The 12,473-nt window shown below is 41.8% G+C and overlaps 2 protein-coding genes across 2 annotated transcripts in view; one reads left to right on the forward strand and one right to left on the reverse strand.

Moving 5' to 3' along the window:
- uvssa (UV-stimulated scaffold protein A) overlaps positions 1 to 4,912 on the forward strand; it is a 25,668-nt gene extending 20,756 nt beyond the window's left edge. Inside the window, exons 13-14 of the mRNA XM_071411358.1 lie at positions 3,422 to 3,617; positions 3,987 to 4,912. Of these exons, the coding sequence (XP_071267459.1) occupies positions 3,422 to 3,617; positions 3,987 to 4,080 (290 nt within the window). The 3' untranslated portion in view covers positions 4,081 to 4,912. The remainder of the gene's footprint in view (positions 1 to 3,421; positions 3,618 to 3,986) is intronic.
- LOC139581519 (NK1 transcription factor-related protein 1-like) lies at positions 4,214 to 12,154 on the reverse strand. Its single transcript, XM_071411359.1, has 2 exons — positions 11,296 to 12,154; positions 4,214 to 8,328 (listed from the first exon to the last, which is right to left on the reverse strand). Exons 1-2 carry the CDS (start codon positions 11,735 to 11,737, stop codon positions 7,607 to 7,609), a joined length of 1,164 nt encoding a protein of 387 aa, XP_071267460.1. The 5' UTR covers positions 11,738 to 12,154; the 3' UTR covers positions 4,214 to 7,606.
- Between the last annotated feature and the right edge of the window lie 319 nt (positions 12,155 to 12,473).

A 12,473-nucleotide genomic window follows, 5' to 3' on the forward strand; every position in this document is an offset into this window, starting at 1 on the left:
TCTGTGGTAAAGAAGGAGAGATAATGGAAACACTTCCTGCTTCTGACTCCTCCCCCAGAACTCTCCATCACTCCCAGACCCAGGCTCCCTCAAAACTGTCCATCACTCCCAGGCTCCCTCAAAATTGTCCATCACTCCCAGGCTCCCTCAGAACTGTCCATCACTCCCAGGCTCCCTCAGAACTATCCATCACTCCCAGGCTCCCTCAAAACTGTCCGTCACTCCCAGGCTCCCTCAAAACTGTCCAACACTCCCAGGCTCCCTCAAAACTGTCCATCACTCCCAGGCTCCCTAAAAAATGTCCATCAGTCCCAGCCTCCCTCAGAACTATCCATCACTCCCAGCCTCCCACAGAACTGTTTATCACTCCCATCCCATCACACAAAGGACAGGAGCAAGACGGCACCAGAGTCAGGGAGCCAGGGGTTCTTCCACAGCACGGGGATGAGGGCCTTTTTAGTTCAGGAAAAGATGAACTGATGGAATCACAGTCATCATCAATACCCCTGATAATGGACTGCTGTTTCTGGCTCTGGGCTCTCTCTTTCTCTCTCCTGGAGGCCGCACTAAAAGCCAATTAAGGGTGTGTTGGCTGCTGCCAGCGGGGCGTCGGATGTGCTTTCTCTGCCTGCAGTCACTTGTTAACAAACAGGTATCGGGGCCAGCTGACTCGGGCGGCCGCTGGCCACTGGCTTGTGAAATAGCATCTTTTGTAACTAACTACACTATTGATCCCCCACTCCATCAGCGCTGTAGACTCATCCAGACGCTGCCACACAGTGTGTCTCTGGCTCTATGGCCACAGTGGCTCAGCTCAGCACAGCAGCATGCCGGCCCACCAGGCCACCCGCCAGGCCACCCACACCAGCTCTATAAGGACCTGCAGAGATCCATCAATCCTCTCTGCCTGCCTGGTCACTCCACTCACTCTCATAGGGCACTATTGATTTTTACTCTTAATGCCCTCAAATAGTTTCTTATTGTGGCCCCACACACTCATAGGTTGTATTTTAGATTCTATATGAACTAACCGATGTCAGGGTCTCTGACTTGTCAGGCAGAAAGAGAGATAGACCCTGGCTTGTAGACATTGCAGCACTTTTATCTTTCGATGCCAATTCTATCCTAAATATTAACTCCATTGTCAAACCATTCCATACTCTCAAAATAGGTTTGGTCAGGCTGTGATAGATGATCAAGTTAACGCTGTTAAAATTGCATGTCTGAGAGAAACAGTTACGGTTCATGATCAGTCTTTGGCACATTAAGGTATAAGTAGATTTTAATTAGAGTTCCCAATTATAGTCATGACAATTTGTTAATTTGCTATGTGACTCACGATGGCTCACACTGGATTTAGTAATAAAGTTAGCCAGAATATTTGATTAATGATACTCCAGGCTTGTATTGAGGAGTTATTTCAACACAGTTATTATAGCAGCTATTTTCCACACTCCAAAACCCCTAGGTTATTCCCCTGAAATTACATTTACATCAGAGAAATCGTTCAAAAAGCACAGTCTCAAAGAGTGTATGTTTATTTTTGCACAGGTCAGCACAGGCACAGGTCAGGACTGCTCCCGAGGCTCTGTCTGTGTGGAGTGTCTTTCCAGGCTCCCAGCTGTCTGTGTGGAGTGTTAGTCCAGGCTCCCGAGGCTCTGTCTGTGTGGAGTGTCAGTCCAGGCTCCCAAAGCTTTGTCTGTGTGGAGTGTCTTTCCAGGCTCCCAGCTGTCTGTGTGGGGTGTCTTTCCAGGCTCCCAGCTGTCTGTGTGGAGTGTCTTTCCAGGCTCCCAGCTGTCTGTGTGGAGTGTCAGTCCAGGCTTCCGAGGCTCTGTCTGTGTGGAGTGTCAGTCTAGGCTCCCAGCTGTCTGTGTGGAGTGTCAGTCCAGGCTCCCGAGGCTCTGTCTGTGTGGAGTGTAAGTCCAGGCTCCCGAGGCTCTGTCTGTGTGGAGTGTAAGTCCAGGCTCCCGAGGCTCTGTCTGTGTGGAGTGTAAGTCCAGGCTCTCGAGGCTCTGTCTGTGGAGTGTCAGTCCAGGCTCTCGAGGCTCTGTCTGTGTGGAGTGTAAGTCCAGGCTCTCGAGGCTCTGTCTGTGGAGTGTCAGTCTAGGCTCCCGAGGCTCTGTCTGTGTGGAGTGTAAGTCCAGGCTCTCGAGGCTCTGTCTGTGTGGAGTGTAAGTCCAGGCTCTCGAGGCTCTGTCTGTGAAGTGTCAGTCTAGGCTCCCGAGGCTCTGTCTGTGTGGAGTGTAAGTCCAGGCTCTCGAGGCTCTGTCTGTGTGGAGTGTAAGTCCAGGCTCTCAAGGCTCTGTCTGTGGAGTGTCAGTCTAGGCTCCCGAGGCTCTGTCTGTGTGGAGTGTAAGTCCAGGCTCCCGAGGCTCTGTCTGTTGAGTGTCAGTCCAGGCTCCCAGCTGCCTGTGTGGTGTGTGTATGGAGTGTCTGTGGTGGGTGGACGGCCACAGCTGGAGTGGACGCGAGGCTGTTGACAGAGAAAAGGCCCCTGCTGCAGGGGCTTCAGACAGCTTAACTTAATAAGGGCTCTCTCTCTCCTCTCATCCTGGGGATAGGAATGAAAGCACACAAAAGGCAGGACTTAACCACAGAGGGATCACAGGGCTCATGTAATAGGGGGCTTTCACCATCCCCACCCGACCCTGCCTGCCACCCCAGTGGAGACGAACACCCCCCACTCCAAATTAATTTGTAACTAAAATTGGTGCCCCTTTTTTACAGGCTCTCACATGTCGCTCTCAGGGGTGATTGAGGAGAGCCCTAACGCTGGACCCAAAATACCAAAAAATTTTTCAATTATTTTCTCGTTTGTTGTCGTTATGAGGCTGAGTTGATGGTGCAGTTAACCTATTCCATCAAGGTCAGACGTAGCTTTGGAGCGGGCCATCACAGCCATGATTAATCCTCCATACCATCACCATCCTCCTGTAGGACCTTGGAACACATACTGTCTGTCTGGGCCCTGGGCTGGCAGTATGTCTCTGACTTGGTCTCTTACAGCCTCATCAGGTCTTCAACACTGTGTTGTCTGTAGGAGTCATTTTAACATTGTCCTTTATTTAAAACCATAATTCAGTGTTTTGTTGTTTTTTCAATTTGTCCTGTATTTGAATGTTTGGACATGCTCGTCTTCTGGTCCATCCAAGTGTTGGGAGTAAATGGATGTTCATGTTTAGGTCTACCGTGTGATTGGATGTCTGCTGATACACACCATATTTAGGTCTGAGTGTCTACCGTGTGTGATTGGGAAAGGGGGATACCTAGTTAGTTGTACAACTGAATGTATTCAACTGAAATGTGTCTTCCGCATTTAATCCAACCCCTCTGAATCTGAGTGTCTACCGTGTGTGATTGGATGTCTGCAGACTACACACCATGTTTAGGTCTGGTAATGTAAGTTTATTTGATTGTTTAGACTGGCGGGACCCTGAGCTGATGAGAGACATAGAGCTTGCCACTGGGGAGGACCTGGGGTCCTCCAAAACCTTTAGGAAGGGCAAGAAAGGCAAGGGGAAGGGCAAGGGCAAGAAGAAGAAGTACCCCAACCTCAGTGATCTGAAGAAGGGTGTTAACACTTCACGTTCCAGACTAGAGAAGAAGGTTTTCAACCCGTAAGTACTGCAACAAGTGGCTGTCTCTTGTGTTTAACTTAGAGGAAGTATTACCCCACAACACAAGTCATCTCCAACACAATGGATACATGACCTTGGACTCACTAGACGTTGGGTGTTTAATAGACGATAGATGTATTATTTAAAAATATATACTGTAACCTTGTTGCACTTGGCTTAATCGTCCCATGTGTAACTATTTACTTGTCCGTGTACTGTATAGTTTCAAATTCCCAATGTGTATTTGAGAGGATTAATGATTATTCAAACCTCACCTTAACACTTACTGTAGGATAACTGGTGTTCATGATAGGACGTAACCATTATTAAACACCGGTAATTCTAAACCTTTCCTACTTTATTTTTCAGGAGCTCCATGAGGCGAGTGACAGACGTCATGAATAAAATGGACAAATTGAAACACGCAAAGTTTGCAAACCAATTTAATTATGCACTGAATTAACAGGAAGTTGAGGAGGCCAGTGGATTTATAATCCTCATGTACTGTACTGGTAGAAATGACTATGGAGACTTCTACTACATTCACATCTCATGTCCATGTAACAACATCATGTTGAATTGCGTCACATTTATGCTTTCTATTTTGTAAAAAAAAAAAAAAAAAATCTTTGCCAATCTTTGTCACCAGTTAGCTATTTACACTTAATGTAGTCCCCCTTTGGGATTTTCAATGGCAGAACTCTTTTTACAGCTTTTTGCACTGTAACTATTTTTCCAATATCTCTTTTGTAATTATCACAACCATTGAGTGCTTAATGTATCAATGCTATTATGTGTAAGTGGTAACCAAATGTTTAACTGTTGTGACAGGCAGCTTAACAAATGTTTAACTGTTGTGACAGGCAGCTTAACAAATGTTGCTCTTGACTCCCATACAGTTCTGTGTCTGAGTTTGAAAGCACTGTAAGGGCTTATAGAAACTTCTATAGGTTGCCAATAGGTGCCCTGTATCGGACTTCTCTGGACTGGTAGAGAAATACAGCCTGTGAATCAATATGAATAATTTAATATTCACCTGACAAAATATCTTCCTTTTTTTTATATATATGTTTTCTCTGTTGTGTAGTAGTATGATGATGATAGTGAATGTGCTTGTGTTGGATTAGTGAGTGTTGATGGCAAGGAAGGATATCTTCAGGCCCAGTTGGCTGTTTTGGGTCAGGCAGGCACCAATTGGGCAGGTCTGGTGGGAGGCATTAAAAAGTGAATGTTGAGCTTTGATTGCATCAAGGTACTGTCTACTAGTCATTGGGAGCACATTAAACGAATTGTTTGCACATAAGCTGTCGTTCTTTAATATTGAAATGTATTTAACATTCCTGGGATAAAAGTTTACCTCATTCAGTCCACGGTGCCAGCTGCTCAAATATTATTTGATGAGCCCCAATTTGTGCCTTTTTTCTATTTGGGCCTGTCAGCCGAATTTTCTTGCATTATTGTTTACATAACATCTGAAAATCTACTTTATAAAAATGTTTAAAAATAAGAATCCCCTTCTAGCTCCCTACATCACTGGAAAGTTGCCCAGGGATTCAACATGCGGTTGGAATGTCATATTTTTAATGACCGAGCAAGTGTCTGCTTGAGTCATGCATTTAAAAACAAGAATTTCCTGGTAAAAAATCATAATAATAACCTACAAATTCATAGATATTGTTTTACTCTTTTAGATGTTTTGTTTAGCTTATGTCTACGTTCACTAATATATCTATGGTAATTGTCATATTATTAAATAAAATAACTGATATCAATATCCTCTCGTTAATATTATTTAAGATGATAATTACACTATTGCCTAGGAAACAATTCAAACGAAAGTAAGATTTTTTCTGCACAAATGTCGCGCAGTGCGCTGTCCACTGCAATGGGAAATACAAATGAATTTAATGATTTGACTGCAAAACGTGTCGAATATAATATTTACATAATTAACCTTTTAAAAATTACATTTTGTCCAACATAATGCTCCAAGACTCGGACTTGATGAAAACAACTGGCACATAACAAGAAATACCCTTCGTTTGGCTATCCTACTTTCTGCAACGGTCGGGTATGTGCGTCCCAATTTCAATGCACCCCATGCACTAAATAATTCCACAATCTGTACATTTGTTTGCACTTTCTACACAGGCTATATTAGGCTAAGTCGTTTCATGCTTTTGCGTTTGGCCATACCTGCATGTGAAATTCTAGAACGATTCCAGGATCGCGTTCCATCATGGCTGGCATGTGCCATTTCATCACCATTTTGGAGAGCTGGTTAGGGACAGAGGACAGACTATTCCTATTTGAAGCGAAGTAGTCATCAGGTCTAAAATAATATAAATAAATGCTGTATCCATGTCACTTTCGTCCTCACGAATTCGACAAAACTATACTTTAGAATAGACCTAACTTGACTCGATAGCGCAAAAGTTGTACCATTGCGGCTGGAATGTCATATGTTTTATGACGGAGCGAGTGTCTGCTTGAGTCATGCATTTCAAAACAAGGGCTTGTAAGTAAGCATTTCACCGTAAGGTCTACTACACCTGTTGTATTCGGCGGATGTGACAAATACAATTTGATTGACTGGATAGTTTTTGCACTTTTAAAGTAGCCCTAGGCCTATTCAAATGCACCTCCTTATCCCAGACGGCAAAAACATTTGAAAAAGTTGCTGAAATACAATGTATTTTGTTAGGCATCTAATTATTAATTCGTTCAAATATTCCATAGCCTAAATTGTGTTTTACGCACAAGCACATTAGGTTATCGGGAATGTGGCATGATGTTCTTAATGTTTTAAAGTCAAAACCCTTCTTAGAAAGCGTATGTCCGAGAAGACAGTCTAGCCTATAATGTTGTGAAACAAGTTTGCGTTTAAATTACCAGTGATTGTTTTTCCTCATCAATAATCGAGTCAGGGAGCCGTTGTCAAATTTCTTATAAATAATTGCCCAAATCAATAAATCGAAGTAGAGACATGCTGAATAAAATTGTATACCTGAACACCATAGGTTTATGCAACGGGTACAATAGCCAATAACCGACAATTTATAGGTAATTAAATTAAATTAATATAAGTTATGCTATAGATATTAGCTATGGCTGATCCATAGCTTTATAGCTTTCATTTCGACGAAAATGCAACTTAGGTCCTAATAACATCGGTTGCCCCAAAAACTTATAAGTGGAGTTAACCGTTTAATTAAAAAAGGGTGAAAAGACACTGTGTTCAGTTCCAAAATGTCCTTAAATTTGGTGGAAAGAATCGACTAAAAGAAGATTTAATCTATTTAATATTCGTATTAAAGTAGCTTATTCGTTTGTAAATTATAGCCTATTGTTTTATTTTACTTTGTCTTATACTATAAAAGACGAGTCCAGATGAAATGAGCATTCATTAGAGCCAGATATTCTCAGGTAGATTAACTATAGGCCTATATAATAAATGAATAGGGAAAACTTCTATGAAAATAATCATATTCAACTTTCACAGTTTAGTTACACAGTAATTACAATATGTCAAGCCATTCCAGATGTAAATGAACGATATTTATATACATCATGTAGGCCTATTTTTTCAACTCTAATATGTATGAACTGCATTCGAAATTAAAAGCTAGACATATATTTGTCAACATCTGTATGTACATTTTGACCCCGAGTATTCACATACTATCAAAATGAAATCAAAAGTCAAATACAACAAAATCTTCTTTCCTTGGTAAAGGTTGATTTTCTTCGAGCACTTGTCCTTGACGAAACAACATGAAATGTTCAGAGTTCTTCCCATCTACAGCATCAAGTGCATTTAAGAAGTCTTTAGTTAAGGGCATGTCTTTAGTTCTCTAAAACCATACGTTTAATATGGTTATTAAATTCATATCTAATTGGAGTCAATTATTTTGATAATATCGGTGAATTTTAGACGCCTCCGAAAACATGATGTTTGGGCGCAAAACTCTATACGTATCTCCATATCTTTACAGGTGGGAAGTGTAAAACGCAGGCGCTCCGTAAGTCTGAGATCCTAACATGAAAGGTGACAGTACCGCATGACTTGGCAGAAAGGGTAATTGGGTGGTGCAGACTAGCCCGCCTGGTCCGTGACCTGGGTAGCCCGTGTGCATTGACAGATGGCTCATGGGAGGAGACGAGCTGAGTGGACTCAGGCTCCCTAGTCCATTGCTCTGGCCGTTCTGGCCCCCGCCCGTCGGGGCGCTGGTATCTGCGCCAGGGTTTTGTTTCTTCCACTTGGTCCGTCGGTTCTGGAACCAGATTTTGACTTGAGTTTCAGTCAAACTGAGTGACAGTGCCAAATTGAGCCTCTCACACACAGAGAGGTATCGGGTGGACTTGAATTTGTTCTCCAGTGCAACAAGTTGTTCGTAAGTGAATGCTGTCCGGGCCCTTCGGGGCTTACCCGACTTTGAATCGGAGCCAGAGCGCTTTCTCTTCGGCTTTCCTTGATTACTTTGTCCATTCGACCCTGACTGTTGAGTTTGCTGTCCACCAGGACTTCTTGGGCTCTTGCTCGCCTGGTCGTCGTCATCATGGTGTCCCAGTTCCCCCTCCGCGTTTCCAGTTAGGGCGCTGCTGCTCTCCTCACTACACACGTCATCCTGCATCTCGCTGTCAGAGTGGGAGCCTCTTTTGAAATCATTCTCGCATTCGTCGGATCTGTAGGCACACATGAACCCCTCCTCTAGAAAGAAAAAAAGACACATGCCATTGAGTCATTTCAAAATAAGAATCACATTAAGTCCAAGTCAATTAGACTGACAATATTCAATAACTTGACAGAGACTATATTGACTAGCCTAATTAACATAGGATTTGCTCAAGAAAATATGAAGTGATGAAAAATAACGCCAGCTAATGGATAACCTTTATCCTTTCACCTTCCTAAAAAGTGATTGATGGAGGTGTAATGTTGTTTTTATGTCCATGTTGTGTATTTATGTAGCCGAGCCTAATACCGTGTCAATCGCGTAAGTATTTATTACATTTGACCTAAATAATACGCTGCGTAAAAATGGAAAAGGACACAAACAACGTAATTCATGTTAACAATTGTATGTTAGGCTAACAATGAAATAGTGAAAACTGCGTTTGATATGGTCTACTTTCAGACACCTTTATGAAAATTACTTGAGGAAGCTTAATTATTTTGGAAAATATGTCATATAATTTAGTAGGTCATATATTCTAACATTAAATAGATATTCAAAATCCATTTATGTTATTGTGGAGTGGGTAACAGGTGCGCTATCTTGCATTATTAGCTGGGTGCTCTGCCATATGTAAGCTATACAAATATAGAGAGTCGCACACTCATATATATATATATATATATATATAAACTCCCAGTAATTTATTGGGTAAAAACATGTGACTATGACTTCCAATGAAATCCCAAGTTCAAGAACATTGGTAAAAGGCGGAATTACACTTTTTTTGTTGGGACACAATACGTCACCTCAGGCTAATGCGTTTCGGCAGTTATGCCTTGATCAGAGCATCAAGAGACGTGCCAAAGCCATTGTTTTTATGCAAGTGCCTAGGGGATAATTAGCCTATAATTGCCCACGCCTGTGTGAGGGTGGTTTGCATAGTGGTATTCAAAATATTAGTCAACAAACAATTGTTACAATATATAGGCCTTTACAAATACAAATATCCAAATGCACAGATCAGCAGAATTATTTCGACAATTAGCTTTTAAGTATCATGATGACATGTAGGAACAATTTGAGATATTTTGGCGTTACTTCCTACAGCACAATAAAGCCTGCAAAAATAGATGCTTTGTTGTCTAAAAAATAGACATCTGGATAGAACGATTGTGATTGAATGTAGGAAAATATAGCCTACATACCAATGACAGCGCAGCCATATAGTCTACAAGTATGGCCTGAATGATAAATGATCGTTTAGACCTCGAGGATGCATGGTATTTAATCTATCAAGCCATTTACATTAGGCCTAAACTGTTCAATAAGGATATTGTTTGTCAAACCTTTAAGGTTTGTTTGGTTTGTTTTTAAGAGATGCAAGTTAAATAAACAAAGCCAATTATTTTCAGGAGTACCCCACAACATTCAAATGCAGGCCACTTTTACGCACAAGCACCATTTTATGACAAAACAGTGCAATACGAACATAAAATAAAACGAATATTTGCATCAGCCTACTTTTGAATTATTTAATCAATACTCATACATATTCATTTTCCCATCAAGGTCTGGCTAAAGCCAGTTTGTGTGATCGTCTACGGTTGGCTTTTACGTTTAAGCTATAGCCCATGTCCCTGTTAGAAAGGGTTTTAATGTTTATATTGGCAGCATAAACAATATCTCACTAATCCACATCATATCTTCATGTTCAATAATTTTTATATAATATTAAGAACAATGTTTTTTTTGTCAGTTGGTTTGCTAAGTATGTCTGCTTTTTTAACCAGGTAGTACATAACAAATCACCCGGACAACATAATAACTGCAGTGTCCTCTCCTCTGACTAGGTTAGGTTCTATTTAAATGCATAGCCATTAATGTGGTTACGGAGATCAATGTAGGCCTATCTAATTAATGAAATAATTGTTCCCTTTTTTTAGTTGAAAAATGACAGTGGGGGTGATGTGTTTATCTTATAGCAGCAGAGACAATCTTAATCGTGTGTCTTCTTTCTGGGATCAATATCTAGCCTAATAAGTATAATAGGTTTTAATCGTGTAATTATCCGAATTTTGACCCTATAATTTAGTTGTTGAAGGAGTCAGGCAAGCTGCCTGAAAGAGATATACTCAATTCGATAATAGGATATCGACCTAGCCGCGTTCTGCATGCCACTCTGGGGCGATTTTCGCCATTATCCTGCTGCATCTTTAACCTCGCAAAGCACCTTAAATTAAACGTAATCGAAGGATTTTAATTGTTTTTTCTTTAGTTATTACAAACCTTTTTTCTCTGGGGTAGCCTAAGGGACTAGGTGCATGGATGGAATATTACATATCCATTACATATCCTGTAACCTTTACCTCAGATATGATCATATTTATTTCTGAGTTAAAACTTATGAGCGAAAAAAGCGTTCCAGAATATAGAATACAAAGTTAGATGTGAAAAATACAAACTGAGGAACTCCTGGATCTGAAACAACTTGCAGGTCCCTCTAGCTTCAAATACATAGGCTAACCCAGCGTTTCCCAAACTCTGTCCTCGGGACCCCAAGGGGTGCTCGTTTTGTTGTTTTGCCCTAACATTACACAGCTGTTTCGATTATCAAGGCTTGATGATTAGATTATTATTTATATCAGCTGTGTAGTGCTAGAGCAAAAAAACTAAACTTTACTCCTTGGGGTCCCGAGGACAGAGTTCGGGAAACCCTGGGCTAGCCTATAAGGCAAACACTCATCAAGTTCTCTGTCTCGTTATGATCGACACAAATAGGCTTGACGTGGTTTTACAATAATGTCACATATGTCAGTAGGCCAATTGAGCAACTTTCTAAGACATCTGTGTAGCCAACAAGAGCCAAATGTAGGCTACCTAAGATGTCTATTTCAAATCTGATTTTTCAGAGATATGCACAGGCCTACAGCATAACAACAACACTGTTAGAAAATACAATACAAATATACAAAAAACTAAAGATACAAAAATAAACTTACTCAGTCCTGTAGATTTTTGACATGTGTCATAGTCGTCTGCATAAGACTTCTGCTCTACATCATGATTCGAGTCATCACCTCCACGGTTCTCTGTCCCGAAGGCGAATTCGCTGCCTGTCCGGTTAGGATTTGGCTTTTTGCTCGTAAATTTATTTGGGTCCAAAATGTCCAAAACCGAAAATGAAGTGGTCCGGTGAAGCATTGGCATTGCTACCGGAGCCGGCTCTTGACGTGGAGAGTTGTTTCGACTGTCCGCTTGCAGTATGTCTCTACCCCCGGGGCAGGAAAACACCGACAGTGCGTTGGCAGAGAGCCGCTTCTCGCCGTGATTGTCCATGCTTTCCGGAGCGGCCACGACGATCACAGCTGTTTGGGCAGTCACACCGGACGCCGGCGGAGCAGCAACTGAGACGTCTCCCACCTGAACCTTTTCCCTGTTCATGACTTCCCTATCAGAGCTTTAGCACCAAGACAATCAACTTAAGCTTCTCTTACAACCGAAGAAGACATACTAGCGCATGCAATTTGAGAAAAGTAGGCTATAATGTCTGGTGCAATATTCCTGCACAGCTTGCGTTGCCAGACAGACCCCCTCTACAGCTGCACTACTCTGGTCTTTGTTACTCACGGCTGACAGCCAGGAGGTGATGGTTGACTGTTGGATGTTGGTCTCCCTTGCTCAACTACTTTTTGGGGTTTGAACCATCCCCTCAGGACCCTCCAACGTTTATGTCATGCACGCACACCTCGCTCTCGCGCCACCTCCCACCCTCGGTCAGTCGTAGTCAAAACTTAGACACAAGCTACGCCTTATTTATGCATTCATATTCAACTGTGGGTTGTAATTGGCTACAAATGAATCCCATGGCTCTAATAGCCTATTATCTCCGTCTGCGCGCGTGAGGGGTAACAGTGGCGCACTGAGAGTGAGGGATGATATGGTTCCTGATATACTCAATTTCATCTGAACTCCTGAACTGCATGGAAAGGCTCTAAATAGGCTTATTTTTATTTCCTCCCTCGCTTATATAGGCCACTTTGAGGTTGTGAGAATTATTGTTTTAATAAATATTTCCAAGATAATAATGCCATGATCTAACTTTTCCTCAGTATTGAGTGATCCAATGCAAGTTAAGGTTTACAATGTAAAATCGGTAAAAATCAACGTCTAGGGAAGG

The sequence above is a fragment of the Salvelinus alpinus genome, chromosome 7 (genome assembly GCF_045679555.1).
Source record: "Salvelinus alpinus chromosome 7, SLU_Salpinus.1, whole genome shotgun sequence".
NCBI lineage: Eukaryota > Metazoa > Chordata > Actinopteri > Salmoniformes > Salmonidae > Salvelinus > Salvelinus alpinus.

Bases quoted from the DNA above. Each gene is read 5' to 3' on its own strand.
- LOC139581519 (XM_071411359.1), bottom strand. From the start codon at position 11,737: ATGAACAGGGAAAAGGTTCAGGTGGGAGACGTCTCAGTTGCTGCTCCG. The intron at 8,329-11,295 runs GTAAGTTTATTT...TTTTCTTTCTAG, and splicing joins TCAAAAATCTACAGGACTGA to AGGAGGGGTTCATGTGTGCC.